General features: G+C 38.9%; 2 protein-coding genes, 1 long non-coding RNA gene and 2 pseudogenes across 3 annotated transcripts; 1 reads left to right on the top strand and 4 right to left on the bottom strand.

Moving 5' to 3' along the window:
• Window positions 1-1,567: 1,567 nt before the first annotated feature.
• LOC130505315 (30S ribosomal protein S20, chloroplastic-like) lies at window positions 1,568-2,534 on the bottom strand. The gene is made up of 3 exons (XM_056999918.1): window positions 2,293-2,534; window positions 2,055-2,218; window positions 1,568-1,962 (listed from the first exon to the last, which is right to left on the bottom strand). Exons 1-3 carry the CDS (start codon window positions 2,453-2,455, stop codon window positions 1,717-1,719), a joined length of 573 nt encoding a protein of 190 aa, XP_056855898.1. The 5' UTR covers window positions 2,456-2,534; the 3' UTR covers window positions 1,568-1,716.
• Window positions 2,535-2,696: 162 nt separating this feature from the next.
• On the bottom strand, window positions 2,697-4,354 carry LOC108806056 (protein CUP-SHAPED COTYLEDON 1). Its single transcript, XM_018578079.2, has 3 exons — window positions 4,075-4,354; window positions 3,424-3,707; window positions 2,697-3,355 (listed from the first exon to the last, which is right to left on the bottom strand). Exons 1-3 carry the CDS (start codon window positions 4,274-4,276, stop codon window positions 2,897-2,899), a joined length of 945 nt encoding a protein of 314 aa, XP_018433581.1. The 5' UTR covers window positions 4,277-4,354; the 3' UTR covers window positions 2,697-2,896.
• A 331-nt stretch (window positions 4,355-4,685) lies between these two features.
• On the bottom strand, window positions 4,686-7,728 carry LOC130505316 (uncharacterized). Its single transcript, XR_008941625.1, has 4 exons — window positions 6,752-7,728; window positions 5,629-6,674; window positions 5,500-5,547; window positions 4,686-5,434 (listed from the first exon to the last, which is right to left on the bottom strand). It is a non-coding gene; the product is annotated as an uncharacterized LOC130505316 (long non-coding RNA).
• Window positions 7,729-10,383: 2,655 nt separating this feature from the next.
• LOC130505317 (uncharacterized) lies at window positions 10,384-11,692 on the top strand (annotated as a pseudogene).
• A 938-nt stretch (window positions 11,693-12,630) lies between these two features.
• On the bottom strand, window positions 12,631-14,490 carry LOC130505313 (uncharacterized; annotated as a pseudogene).
• Window positions 14,491-16,058: the final 1,568 nt, after the last annotated feature.

Below are 16,058 nucleotides of genomic sequence, written 5' to 3'. Positions count from 1 at the left end.
CAAAATATAATTTCATTAGTTACACCACTCATATATTGGTCATACCATGTTTAACATATTTGAAAATCATACAATTGGTGAAAATATGTAGGTTTTCCAAAATAATGTGGTTAAATTCATTTTAGTTACGTATTTGAAAATCATACAATATGATGCTATCTCGCAGATACTCTACCTACATCTTTTGGTACATGTATCTGGAGTTGTATATACAAAACCGGATCTAACCGGGAGAGATAAGTCCAAATATGGATAATATCTTGCAAGCAAAATTTATCATCTAAGTCTTTTTTCTTGTCACAAAATTATCATCTGAGTTTAGTTGACCAAAAAAAATATCATTTTATAATATTAATACAAAATTTCTTATAATTTAATAGAACTTTAAGTTGAAAATAAGAAAAAAATATATTAAATTATTAAAATTTCAGTGTGGTCAACATAAATATAAGATTATGAAAGTATGGACTAATATAATGTACAGAAAAATATCTCTTAATCTAAAATATTAAATACACATACAATTAAACTTGTAAATAGATTTTATTAACAAGAGTATAATTATACTATTCGTATGTTCTTTCCATTGAGATATAGAAATATACTTGAATGTTATGGCAATATTTAGTTTACATTTACACTGTCTATATATTAAACTAGTTTTGTATAATTTAATGTATATCTTGTAGGCAAACCTCTAAATCAAAATGAAAACCATTTATAAAATCTAATAAAAACCTTTAATATTGCATGGGGACGAATTAAGAGAAAATACATACCAAATTTCTCAGTTACAATCTCTTAATATTAGAACTTATTCGGCTGTCCTAAGAATTATTGCGATTCTAAGACAAACTTACACATTGGCAAAAAAAAAAAAAAAAAAAAAAAGACTTACACATTGGCATTGCTCGATCATCCATTTCGGTGTATATTAATTATTTGTTACTGTAAATTCACTTTCATTCGCATCTGGGCTTCAGACATAGGCCCATTTTCAGTTTATCAGCACGAACCGAACATTGTTCCTTCACTAGAATGTTTAACTTTACATTTACGTATTGCTTCCGAAGAGATTCGAAATTTAAAGAGATTGAGCTGATTCTCGAGAGGAGCGGAATAGGTTTGGTTTCCGAAGTGGTGAATCGAAATCGATCTGATTGGAAACCAAGTTATTATAGACTTTCTCAATTGATCCGTAAACAATCTGTTCGACGAAATGTCTGAAAGAGATGAAAAGACGTATGAAGTTTGGCTTAACCGGTACGCTGCTGCTCACAAAGTAGATGAAGCTGTAAAAGTATTCGAGAGGAGAAGGGAGTTTGGGATAGAGGACGATTTGGTTGCGTTTCGTGGGCTCTTGATGTGGCCGTGTAGGTATAAGCACGTCGAGATTGCTGAAACCTTGTTGTGTTCTTATACAAGAGAGTTTGCTGGATGTGATGTGGAAGCTATGAACATTATTCTTAAACGGGTGGTGTGTGTTGGGAAACATTAGAGTTCATGGTTTGGTCGCAAAGGTGAAAGAAGGATAAGCATTGAGTTATTACCGAGAAATGATGTCAAGAGGCAAGAACTGAGATCTTACTAAACCAGACCAAGACCAAGCCCAATGATGGAAGACAAGAAGCTTAGACACAACAGTACACAAGAAGAGAGTCTGAAAGCGATTGAATTATACATTACAAAAAAAACCCATTATCTCTGTCCATGTTGTTACGCAGCCATGGTGACAGCTTCTGCTGCTGCGGCAGGGACATACCAACCGTGGTGGATCTCAACAGCCTTTTTCCTCCTAGCCAGCCGAGACTTCCTACGCGCACCAGTGTTCTTGTGTAGCGCTCTAACCTTGACTGCTTTGTCTATAGCAGAGTAAGCCTCTCCTATCAGTTTCTCAACGGTTACAATCTCGTCAGGTACCGCATCTGCCTTCTTCTTGAGCCCATCAAGTGCTTCCAAAACCTGTTTAGCATATGTTTGAGGATAAATATGAACCAAACTAGTCATTAACCTAACACTAGTCACTAAAACTGTAGAGGAACTAAGACACCTACCTTCTTCATCCGTGTGCGGGCTTCGGACTTTTTAGACTTGTTGTAAACGCGCCTCTTCTCAGCTTGGCGAGCTCTCTTGGCAGCTGAATCAGCTTTCTTCGTGGGAGCAGCCTCGCACACAATCGATTGCCTCGCTGGCTTATTCTTCTCTACCCACATATTCCCTGGAGAGAACAAACCAACGTCAATTAATTAAAAGAAAAAACAATTCAAGATTCTGAGAAAAAACGGGTATTACCGGAGGAGAAGGCGACACATTGAGAAACGCTCTGAGAGAAGCTAAGGGAGGAGCATACACCACGACGAGTGGACAAGGAAGAAGAAGCTCCGTTAAGAGAAAGGGATTTGAATTTGGGGTTGAGTGTCGCACAGGAAGAAAGACACTGGACTAATGTCGCCATGGATCCTCTTCTACTACCGAACAACACCAGTTCTCTGCTCTTGTAATTGGCTCTCGGACTTGTGTTATCCAGAAAGAAATAGATGTTGTCTAAAACTGTAATTTTACCGTTTTTTTTGATGGACTTTTACAACCATTTTTTGTTGTTGTGAACTTTAAAATCCAATGGGCCAAGGCCCATACACAAACCTAGGCCCATGTAGATGTCTGGTTACAAGACTTGCTTTAGCCATAATGCGAAATTAAAATAGAAGCCATGCGAAAGACATTATTACAAAACATAATCGCGACAAGCAAATGGTCCGAGAGTAGTACTAGGAAGAAGTCATGTTACACAACTCGCGTAAAGACATTACAAACACGTACTAATGAAACAGCAACACAATACAACAAAGGAAATGGTTCGAGACTAATACAACCAACCAACCAGCATAACGATACGTCACATAGCAAACGGCCAGAAACTCAGGGCCGAGCCACCACCGTACAATGGAGGAAGAAGAACCGTCGGAGGCAGAGAAGGCAGATTCGGTGAGAAGAACCCTGCGTCGTCGTCGAAGTTAAACTGCCCTGAAGATCCCAGATCCATGAACTGACCAAACGCCACGTCATCATCACCACCTATCCGTCGAGGCTGACGTGGCAGTAACGGCGGTGGAGCGGGAAGGTACGTCGGAAAACTCGCATCGGCATGATGAGCTGTAGCAGAGGTATTGGAGAAACAGGACACGTGCTCCGTCGCAAAGGCGTCAATGATCGGAGCAATCACAGAAGATGAGACATTTACACCGGAGGAGACTTCTCCGGCGACGGAAACGGGAGAAGAAGAAGAAGAGACCAACTTCGTCTCTCTACTGACAACGCTGCTTTTCAGACAAACTTTAGAGAGAACCCATTCATCCTATAAAAAAAAGAGAGTTACGTTTACATTGTTGTGAACAGATTATTGAATGTAGAGAAATGGTTTACCTTAGTGGAGGAAGTAATGTAACGGTAAGAGAATTTGCCGTCGAGACGATACTCATGCATGACCCAACAGCTTTTTTCACCTTTAGGAGCTCTGCCTTTGTAAAACACAAGCGTTTTCTTCATCCCAAGAAGCGACTTTGTCTTTGAGCTTTTGATCTCTCTGTCTTTACCAGTTGCTTTCCAGTAGCCAGCTTCTGTAGCTCTGTTCGTTCTCAGTCCTGTTGGGTACTTCCGGTCTCTTAGTGTGAAGAAGTACCACTCTTTCTCCCCCATTTTCGCTTTCTCTGCTCAAAAAGGTTTTGCAAAAAAAGAAATGATCAAGACTCTGTTTTAGAACAGAGCAACAAAGACTTATAATCATGTTGGTCTAAAGCAAAACAAAAGTTTAAGTTATAACAATGTATTTGTAAAAAAGACCCTATCTACTCCTATATGTTGTGTGAGGGTTTATGGCAGGAGAAAGGTCTAAACTTCAAAGGTTCAAGTAGTGGCTCTTAAGTCTAAAGCTATGTGAAAACAGAGTAAAGTCTGAAACTTTAAACCTATAATGGTGATCTAGGACATGATTTCAGATAATCAGGTAGTGCAGAGATGTTATAAATGAAGAAAGTGAGGAGAGAATGGGTGTGGTAGTGTTTTTGGTGGGCTTACCAGGAAGCTCCCAAGGCTCAGACTTGTTGAGATCAACTTGGGAAATAGCAGCACAAGAGAAATTAGAGTCAAGGACTTTCTTGAGGAGATAGTAAGTGATGAGCTCTTCATCAGTAGGATGAAACCTAAACCCAGGTGGCATTATGGTTTCATCTTCATATCTAGATGATCTCTCCCAACCACTAAAGGCATCCATATCCATTGTGGGCAGAAGCTCTGAAGCAAAACAAAACCCTAGATTTTTCAATGTATAAAGGAGCCAAAGGAAGGTGAAATAACTAAAAGGGTCCTTTTGTAATTGATCTGTGTTTCTCCTGTTGTACAAGCAACTGATGTGATATTGGACAGTAGCTAGTGGACAGATAGAGTTGATGTTGATGTGTACAATACACCACACAAAACGAATATATATATATGTATATGATGCGTGTGTATATGCGTGTAATTAAAATGAATTAGGATCTAGGGTAAATAATATAATTAAACATTTGTCTTTTGATGACTGGAAATCTCAGGGGACTCTACGTCACCCAAATCTTTATTTTGTTTACTAGCCAATAGATTATTGGATATTAGTTGGATCTTTATCTACTGAGCAGTCTGAACTTCACTGTGAATAAGATTCTTGTTACGAAAAATTCAATACGCGTTAAGGCTTTATTACAAGGAACAAGAAAAAAAGACGCGTAAAAGAAAAAGGAAGACCATATGGATGCATCAAATCAATAAGAAGCAATCACATCCATCCATCAATGTCCAAAGAAGAAACGAATGGACCGGATATAGACGCGTCGTGTCTGTCACAAGGAAACGTCCTCACAGGCTTTACATCAAATCATATTCCCATCTTTACTTTCTTTGTATGCAATCTTTCTCCCCTCTCTACCAGTTTTTCACCTCTATGCTCCCTCACAAATAACTCTACCTACATCTTTTGGTACATGTATCTGCAGTTGTATACACGAAACCGGGTCTAACCGGGAGAGATAAGTCCAAATATGGATAATCTCTTGCAAGCAACATCATCATCTAAATCTTTTTTTTGGTCACAAGATTATCATCTAAGTCAAGTTGAATCAATTAAGTGTTAAGAGAGTAGATTAATAGAATAACTCTTTAACCTCCTTGTTCAGTTAGAATGTGCAATGAGATGTGTTGTTGTAAGTACCAATTTTTGTTTTCTTGCCGAGAAAGGCAGGGTGATAAGTAACAAAAGAAGTTAATAATACCTTGATGAGTGAGAGATTCTCATATAGAAATCAACTCTAAGCTTTCAAAGAGCTCGCGAGCAGCATCCTTTTATGATTCTCCCTCACCACCATACTCTCCAGTTGTCCAACATAGCTGTAAAGCTAGCTCTCTATGGACGCAAATGTTTAGAGGAGATAGTATTACAAAGCATCCGTGTAAATATTAGAAACTGACCTTAGCAGGGTCATCGCTAGCTTCTCCAGGCGTGTCAATTATAGGCTTCTGCATTACGAAAGAAGTCACAACAAGTTTCAGAAAATTCATACTTTAAGAGAATAAGCTGTAATCAAAAGAATATGTAACCTATCATGAAGATAGATAGACTGATTTTTGACTCAGCATATCAACCAATGCAGCGTCAAATCTTCTTATTCAAAATTATAATGCTGATACCAGCACAAACCAAGTAATGGAAACAAAACAAAGACATTAGTTTCAACAGCGGAATGAAATTCGGAGACCTCTGAAATGCTGCTAGCAAGAACTCCAGTAGCCCTCCAACGAATCTGCATAAACATACCGTATCTCTGTTAGATAAGGCTCAATATGGCGGTAATATAGGTACGCAGTCCATACACCAAAAGGTCAAAATAGCCTTGGGATATCTGAAAACAGTTGAATATCAATAGAAGATCCATTCAGATCCAGAGGAGATTATTAAGAGACATTGTCATGTAGCATGTCCCAAGAAAAAAATTATGTGGGGTCAAAAAAGTTCTAAGATGTCACTGAAGACACCCAAACCCCACTTTTGTGGGTTCACTACTGCAGTATCAAACCAACTACACCACAAATGATCATAGCCAACAAATTAAATTTTTGTGGTGTCGACTGACCCCATAAGTCATCAAGTGGGTCTGCCACTCCTAATCCTACGCAAAACAAAAATTTAGAAAAGGAGATCATATTATACAAAACAAAAGCTGCATGTTACCTCATGAGAAAAGTTCTTATCCTGAAACATTGTAGAGTTTCTTCTCATGAGTAGAGGGATTAATGCACATATCAGAGCTGCCAAAAGATAAACATTGAAAAAAAGAAATTTAAGCATGAACAGACTCAACAGTGGTTAAAGGTCGAACTGCGTTGGTGACTGACTTATCCTATTTTAGCAGCTTAAGAACACTAGGAAGGCTGTAAACAATCTTACAGTCATTTGCATCTCGCAACGTAACACTAACGTAGACATCAAGAAGCCGAAGAGCTATCTTAAGTGTCTGCTTCATCCTCTCTGACCGAGGACCACTTGCAGCAGCCTGTAACGCTGAATTTAGTGCAGGGGAATGTACTGTGTCTTTCGTGCAACATGAAATTGACTAAAAGCTCAGCCACATAGCCCCTGAATTTTACTGTCACACAACATTTATACGGAATAGTTTTTTATTGAGACTTCTGAAAAAAGCAAAAATTGAGACAGAAGGCATACACTAAGGCCATCGTTTTCATCCTTGAGAAGCTCAAGAGCAGAGGATCGGCTATTTCTACTGTATTTGTTATCTTCAGACTCTGAGTCATCACCTCCATCTCCGATGGTTAAACCAGTATTGGCTTCATCCAGGAGGGCAAGAAGCATCTGCATTCACAGGGATCTTTGTCTTTTTTTTTTTGAATGAATGTTAAATTGGAATCAAAACAAAAAAAAACGTTTTTACAATGAATGCAGCTGTTTTTGAGTTTTTGTAAGCCTAATATTCTACTTTGCTAGAGAAGAATCATCTTGATGCAAACCATAGCTGCATAGCCTTGTCATATTTCTTGTGTAGTTTCCCACGCATGGAATCAATACGGCTCCGGATGTGTTTGTCGATGTACCTTGCTAGCAGTAACTGATCTGTAGAAGGCTCACCGTGACGACGAGCGTTTCTCTCTCCATATTGAGTGGATAGCAGCCTGGAAAGCGGACCGTAGCAAGAGCAGAGTATTGCAGTCCAATGTTGTGTCCGTAAGACTATGTAAAGTATCATCCCAGTTACTGGAGTATCGGTTCCCCATCAACTTCATTGTGAGCGTCCTCCATATTAGCATAGAATAGGAGCATGTGAAGAACAAGTGATTTCTTGTCTCATTCTGAAGTTTGCAGAGAGTGCAAGTTGCATCTGCAAGTGGGTTCCAGATTTGAATCCTGTCTCCTGTTGCCAATCTATTATGGACAGCAATCCACGCAACCACAGAGTATTTAGGTGTAGCTAGTGTAAACCAAATCCCTTTGCTCCATGTTACTGTCGGACTCACCTCTCTTATTAACTCCCAAGTCTGAGTAGAGCTGAAAACAGTCTTGTAAGCATCTCCCCTGCCTTTCCACTGTGCCTTATCAGCATGATGAGATAGACCGGTTGCTTGGAGTTTCAGTAGTTCACTTGCGATCAAAACCAGGTTATTTGACCGATATCTTCTCTGTCTGAACTGCTGAGCAGCCCGCTCTACCGTAGCATCAAGTGGTATGCCCAGGTCAATGCAACTCGTAAACCCGTGAGCTCAACTACTCTTCCCAGGGATCTTTGTCATTCATAGACTATCTGAGAACAATGAACCAAGAATATGTTTTTTTATAGTTTACAAAAAAAAAAAAAGAATATGTTTTTACGAAATATATGACCTCCGGAGCTGCAATCTTCTGGATTGAAGCAATGCTACCTCCAACCCTTGACCCTGAAGCTGAGCTCCTTTCCACTTTTTCTAGTGCCACAAGCAGTACTAGCAAACAATTAACAAGATAATACATAATTAGAACGGAAGATAATTGATCAGATACCTTACAGAAGAAAACATAATTAATAACATAGCACGACTTACTTCTCCCAATTCCAAGGCAATGAGCTCAAACATCAACGGGAGAAAACTACCCACACAATTTCTTGTATTAGATGGAGAAGATGGTATCTATTGTATTAACACTGCATGCCATCTTTAGTTGTCCCATGTTTGAATAGTTTTAACTACGTGTCCGTCCGTTTTATTACCAAAAGCCGCACGCAGTTTTAAAGCTGATCTGAGACTAGATTAGGCTTCTGCATTCAAGCTCAGGCCCAAATTGATAGACAGGTGGAGAACGGTTTGTAGCGACACGTTGTCGTTTGGCCCACCGAGTCTTATCCTTAGAGACTGCATGTCATTTAGAGTTGCGGTAAACGGCAAGCGGTTTCTTCAGAAGCAGTGGTCGCTAGTTATTCTATTTTTCTTGAAAATTACTGTGATGTTTCATGTATGTGATCCCCTAATTTCTTTGAAGCATCCTTTTTCCCAACATTGTCGACAAACGTTCAGGTACGTAGCTAACTTCACTCTCTATTCATCACTAATTAGCCTCAGCAACATGCCACGTAATAAAAGTTACGGCGGATTAGCATATTTAATGTTAGTTGTAGCATATTCAATGTAAGATTATAATTGGGGAACAATATATGTTCAGAGCGCGAGACTTGTTGCTTTACATAACATGTTTCTTAGGAGTAATATATTATCAAAATCTTTGTATTTATTAGGTTAGCACAACTCTTAGCTGTCGCATTGGAGGCGATTGAGAACAAAGTATAAATATAGAATAAAAACTGTATTGATTTATCATTTTATATTACATAGAAAACAATTTGTTACATTTTAGTTTATGAATCACATGGCATGTTGACTGTCATGACAGGGCTTATTATGCCGTTTCTTAGCTATCATCCCTTTCTTTGAAACCTTATTTTTCCTTAGTTGTTGCAAGAAATCATTTCCATTTGTTATACTGTAATTTAGTTTTAATTATCCACTTTTTCTTTTCTTTTCCACGCAATTAATGCAGTTTAGTTTCTGCAACGTCCTAAATGAAATAAAATCACAATCCGATACTTATCAATAATATTGAAGATAATGGAGTCAATATTATTCCTTGGAAGTTTATTTATTGACCCCAAGATCTGAAATAATTGGAAAATGAAAGTCTTTTCTATTTGCCTATTTGGAATACGTCTCAATTTATTTCCTTTTTTGTTTGCACTCAGATTTCTTTGTTTCCTTTTTCATATGTGCAATAAAAACAAAAAACTGACTCCACATAAAACATTGAAAAACTAATATTAAAAATAAAAACAAATGCTGAATGGTTGCCCATAGGGGTGGGCATTTCGGTTTAGTTTCGGGTTCGGTTTGGATTCGGTTTGGTTTGGATAATTTGGGTTTTTAAAAACTCAACCAATTAAAACCAAAGTAGCTTTGGTTTGGGTTCGGTTTGGGTTTAATTCGGTTCGGTTCAGTTCGGTTTGGTTTAGATTTTAGTTCGGTTTACATTATTATAGTCTAGTTTGGTTCGGTGTAGTTCGGGTTGGTTATAAAATATGAAGGCATCAGTTTTATACTTTTATTAAAAAATAATCAACTCATAAACGATAGAGTGAAATATAAAAACTTATGATTACATGATTTATATATAATAGTATTATTTGAATCATATTTATAATTTTTTTAAAGACATGGAAGTTATGAAAAATTGAAAAACGAAACTTTAACTAAAATTTACAATATGTTAATAAAGTGAAACTTCTATAAATTAATAATGTTGGGACTACACCAAAACTATAATTTTTATTTTATAGAGATTATTAATTTATCGATATAATAATTGAACCAAAAATTCAATTTGAGAGTATAGAATTATATTATTTATAGAAATTTTTAATGTATATTTATCGATTATTAATTTAAAGAGGTATACTGTATATTATATAATATCATATCATCATATATTTTTACTATATATATATATTGGATTATCGGTTTGGTTTGGTTTTGGTTCGGTTTAAACTCAAACCAAACCAAACCATTCGGGTTGAGTAAAACATGAACCAATTGGGTTACATAAAGAGCACGGTTTGGTTTGGTTCGGTTTAACTTCGGTTTGGTTGGTTTGGTTCGGTTCGGTTTGGGTTTTTTGCCCACCCCTAGTTGCCCACATGGGCACCTCTTGATAAGTCTCCAGAATCTATGCTTCAAATACAAACAGAACAAAGAAAAAGAAGAAGAAAGAAAGAACAAATACTTATCTCTTTTGTTTATCTCTTTTGTCTGAATTTTTTTAAAAATGGATCCTACTTTGATGATCATCAAGAGTTGGAACAAATCGAAGCTATTGATGATCTTCTTGAAGATTTCTGGTTCTTTGATAACTTACTTGACAGAAGATCAAGAATCTTGAGGTACTGCCATTCAGATCTTATCCTCTTTCTCCTCCTTCCTCTTCCACTTGTCCGAACTCAAAAGATGGAGATCGGTTTCAGACAAGAAGCTTCTAAAAGCTCCCACAGGGGAGACTCGGTTCAACTACCGTGTATAGTGAATAAAGAAGGTGAAGCGAGCCTGAGAAGATGAACAAGATGAGAAGGCAGTTCTCTGAAAAGATTAGGGTTCAAGAACGAAGAACTTACTTGCAGAAGAAGGAACCTGTCGTTCGTGAGAAGGGGAGTAGAGAAAGCTCTAAAAAGAACAGAGCTGGTAGTACTAGTAGTTTTTGTAATAACAATAGTTTGCAGAGAACTCAGACGTTACCGAGTTACATAGGAAGAGAAGATGTCGGAAATGAGTTTCAAGATCAAGAGATTGACGATTCGAGAATGGGATTCTTGATCCGTGAAGCCATCGCTAGCTCTTCTTCTGAGTTTACTCCAACGAAACACAACACACCAAAGGTAATATCTTCTTTTCTTGTTTTTTTTTTTTTGGTGTTTATTGATTATTTTTCTATAATTTCGATTTAAATTTTTCAAACGTGGTGCAGAGTTCAAGCATTCCAAGACCTAAACCACCGAGACACTCGAGATCAGAAGAAGCTATTCAAGAGATGGTGGCCAAGTCACAAAGAAGCCCAAGAGGTAAGACGCTGCGTAAGACGTTAAGCAGCGTCGATACAAAAGAGCTTCTTATGTTGAAGGACTTGGACATTACCGAACCTGAGACGAACCAAGCAAAGATGAGGAAGAACAGAGGAGGGTTCCACGGGCAGCCGTGAAAAGTCCGGTCTGCAGCTGTGGTGGTGGGTCAGCCGATTCCTGTTTTGGGTCCCAAAGAGTCGAAGAAGAGATATGAAACTCAGATCAAGTTTTGGGCTCGAACTGTCGCAAGTAATGTTCGACAAGAATGCTGAAAACATGCATTGGTTTTTCTTTGACAACAAATGATTCTCTCTATAAGTATAACACTCTTTTCTATATGATCTTTCGCTCCTTATTTTGTTCAAAAAAAATTCATCTATTATTTTACTAAATATAAGAAAACAAAACAAAATCATAATAATGTGTTCCGATGATTTGATGCCGAAAGCTTGGAATAATTTATTTATGTGAAGTAGAATGCAATAGTAGTGGATAAAACAATAAAGTGAAATACTTTGTGATTCACATATAAAGTGTATTCGAACCAGAACTCTCTAACAGAAGAGAGGCGTTTCTTGGTGCGGTTTCAGGTGGAGTCATTGCTCTCATTACTCTATAACTTCATTACTACTAATCTACTGTTGAGTCAGGGCTCTCAATCGTCAGACTATTTCTGATAACTTCTCGGTTAGTTCCTTCTTTTCTCTTGATCGTCCTCATTGCTTGTGTCACAAGTTCTTGTTTCAGTCTATCTTTGCTTAGTTGCTGGATTATTAGCAAGTTGTATTACTACCTTGCGGTCCAAGTATCATCACGGTCTCAACTTCAGCACATAACCGAAATAAATAAAAGAAATGGATAAGCATCGCCATGGTCTCAATATCTGTAAATGCCCATAACTGAGATATAAGAGTTATGTCTTAAGTATCATCATGGTCTCAATATATCCTTTTGATGATTGCTTGTGTACAATAAGAGTCTAGCCACACCATGGTTTCTGACGTTCTATGTGCAAATAGAACCAAGCGATAACATTCATTGAGTGAAAAGACCTATTCTTGCTGAGACCCTCAAACTTGTACAAAATATTTATATGCGTCTTCTCCCTCTTTGCAGGTTAGGCAAATCACAGTATCCGTAAGGTACATATAAGCTTTACTCTGTTTTCATCTCAAGACATTCCGGCAATTTCTTTGACCAAAGTCTTCGTTCTTTTTAATCTGCAGGACTATCATCAACGGAATATGCTATCTAGCAACATTTGTTTTCAGTATCAACGCGGTCGGACATCTCCTTTACTCTGGTCAGCTAGCGTTCAATGAAGAGTCTGATGAAGCCATGCAGGCCACCACAACAGAGCCTGAAGGAGACTCATCAGGCGACAGGAGTGAATTTAATAAAAGCAGTGAAGATCAAAGCTCGGGTGATTAGTAGGCAACATGTAACAATAATGTCATAAGTTTTACTTATACAGTAATCTGCTAGTTTTGATGTGAGCATTAGACTAACGGATACAGATTTTCATGAAAAAAACATTAGCATAGAGAAATAAATTAATTATGACTAACAAAACTAATTTACAAACAAGGAAGGGACAAAAGAGTATTCAGATATCACTATTACACCCAAATAGTTTCTTTTTTGTCTCAATCATTTCCTTCTAGAACCCTACTCCGGCGGCGCCGACTCCGACAGCAGCTGGAGAATGCGGCTCCAGCTTCCGGTTTTTCCACAAACAAGTTTCCGGCGTAAGCTTCAAAGCTGACTTCCTCGGCTCCGATTTGCAACGTGGCAGCATTGGTGGCTCGTACGCCTTATTCTCCTCTCCAACCGCAGCAGCCGCCTGTATTTCAGGCGGAGCTGCTGGATACGAGCACGATGATCGCGGCGGCTGCAACAGCGGCGCTTGGTGAACCGGCGGTTTATCGACTGAAATCCGGCGAGAAGATACATTGGAATCAACGGTTCGTTTCTTGGATTGATGATGATGATGATGATGATCTCCGGCAGGTTCTACTATCTTCCTCGCCGGAGGTCTACTCGGTTGACATCTAACGAAGTCTGTACTGCAGACCCAAGTCTCCTTCGAGACTTCCATCGATAGCTTTGGCTCACACATCATTAACAATAAACAATCTGGTAACACCTTATACGGCGTCGTCTTATCTTCCTCCGTTTTTTTCTCCATCACCACTTCCGGAGTCGGGTCGGGTTCTTGATCGGATCTTTCGGCCTCTTTACGTTCCTCTTCTTCTATGGCGTTTCTGATATCATCTTCGATGGTTTTTATGATCGTGGCTTCAGTTTCTTCCTCAAACGAATCTACATCTTGGATTTTCGAAGCTTCTTCTTCTACGGACAGAGCTTCTGGTTCTGAAACAGGAACTGCAATAGTCCTGTCGGAAATACATTTCTCGCGTAACTCAATCTCGAACCTTTTTATCTCCACGTCTTCCTCATCTTCTCTACCGTACGCGACGTCGTTTTAGTGACATCTGCCTTTCTCGAACCCGGTTAGCTAAAGCCGCCACCTTAACCGGATCTGATCTACACCTCATCAACAGTAAAGCGTTCTTCGGCGGTCCAACAATAATCTCTTCCTTCACCGTCTTCGTCTCAATAACGCTTAAATCCAGATTCTCAAAAACATGTCTCCGGCGACTCCTCCTCCGCGCGTCGTCTCCTCCTCCTCCTCCTCCAACCACAAGCTCAAGCTCCCTCCTCTCCCCTCCCGTAGTCTCCTCCACCGCCACAAACCACCGCGTGAACACCGCAACACAGGAGTTTCCGCCGCTTCGACCTCTCTCGTCGTGGTGAGTGTTATTATCATCATCATCCGTACACGAGGATCTACAAGGGAAGAGGCAGCTGAGCTCTCTCAGCGACTCGCAGATAGTCACCGGAAGATGAACCCACCGGTTCTCGCTCCCGGTCGAAACGACGTCCTCCTCCGTCGTTTTGGTCGCTCGAGGATCTTCTCAGGCTCCTAGATCTGGCTCTCATCATCTCCTCCTTCGCACGCTTCCTACTAGTCTTCACCCTGACCTGACCGATACACGTCACCTTCGGAGACGACGGCTCCACGTGCTTGCTCACGTGACCGGATCCGGATCTCTTGCGTCCTCCGTTAGCGCCAAACATCGGGAAGTTGACAACTCCCGCTGAAACGTTCTTCACGCTGTTGCTCGTGCGGAGGCGACGGCTGAGAGAAGTCGTGAGACAGGCGGAGTTTGCGGGGCTGAGGGAAAACAGGCCCATGAAGGCTTTGTTGTTACTGCTGCTGTTTAATAGCAGTGGGAGGCGTCTCAGTTTCCGACATTTCTATCTTATTTTTTTGTGTGCTTATTATGGGGTGAAGAAGTAGCCATCGCCATTGGAGATAGAATAGTACTATCTGTTTCAGTGTAACGGAATCGAGAGATTAAAAGGGGTCTCGTTGACAATTACTATACTACCCTTAGATCTGATCTAGTGGAAGATTCGTTCTTCCTGTCTGGTGTTTGACTAATTCAAGTTAAGTTGTTGTGGTTTTGAGACCATAGCAATGGTTTGTAAAAGGGTAAATTAATGATTGGTAAAAAGTGAAAGCGTCAAGTGAATGTGGCCCATGAGGTAAAAAAGAGTTCTTCGTACGTTTTCTGTTGATACACACATGTGCACACACACTAAAAGTATTGGCTTTTCCCGAAAACACAAACACAACAGACACTCATGTCTCTTGTGTCTTTGTATGTGTTGGATTTTTGGTGAATATTGAATAATGTAAAGTTTTGTTTTGAAAGATACGACTTTTTGTAAAATTTCAAAAGCTATAAGATATCTTTCTCCTATCTTAGATTATTGGACCCCATGGATCATGGACCGAGTGTTTTCGTAATCTATCTTGAAAGATATATGCATGTATGTGCATATGGGATGGATCTTGGATGGTAATTAGGACTTTTGGAAAACTGTAAAGAATCTGTATTAATTCCAAAAAATCATTTAAAACAAACACAGCCCACACAGCTGTATCTTGACTACAAAATTGTAAATATGCATTATCTTGTATAGAAAATATACGTGGAGAACTACACATAATATGGAGACACTTTTTGTTATCTAACGTTATGGGTTTTTATCAAAATGATTTTTGGATTCAAGCCTCTCTTGATTAAATAGAATACATTTTCTAAAACAATTCCTTATCATTTGAGTTTTGCTTATTGATTTGTCAAATAGTACGTCTGATTTGATATGGCTGATTGTAGATGTAATGATTTATTTATGTCGACGCATTAGTCATTACCCTATCTCTGGGTAGTCCGATCACGTGCAAGCTTAGTCTTGGTTTGAGTTTTCTTGTTGTGAACTTCTCACTTTGTTTCTTTTCTTGTGGAGGCATGGAACTCAGGGCACGTCGTGTCGCTTTTTGTAGCACTTAAAGGAGTCTGCCGCCCGCTCTTCTTTTACCATTTATGTTTGTTCCCAAGTAGAGTATGCTCAATTAATCAGAGGCATACTCATGATTCAGTTCTAAAAGGTAAAGATGATCATTGATCTGATCAAATAGATAAACACATACGTATGTTTCTACATTAGTAAAGTCAAATTGATGACAAAAAGGTATCAATAGATACAAAACCAAAACAAAAAGCATTGATAAAGCAACTTATATTCCCCCAAAAATCTAATCTAATACTATAAAGAAGTGAACTCTCTTCTAGAGAGGACACGTCATCAAATACTCTCCTCCATACGTGACCACGTGCTCACTAAAACCAAAACGCTGTGCTTCATTTAACTCATTCGGCAATGTATGTGGGTTTGTTGTGTGATTGGGCTTTATATTGTCCTATGCATTCCAAGCCCATCTGTGTTAAACCCTAATAAAACTTAATAATCTGT

This window comes from Raphanus sativus, unplaced genomic scaffold (genome assembly GCF_000801105.2).
Source record: "Raphanus sativus cultivar WK10039 unplaced genomic scaffold, ASM80110v3 Scaffold2167, whole genome shotgun sequence".
Lineage (NCBI taxonomy): Eukaryota > Viridiplantae > Streptophyta > Magnoliopsida > Brassicales > Brassicaceae > Raphanus > Raphanus sativus.
The sequence above is the reverse complement of the archived record's forward strand: the minus strand, read 5'-3'. Positions and strand labels throughout refer to the sequence as shown.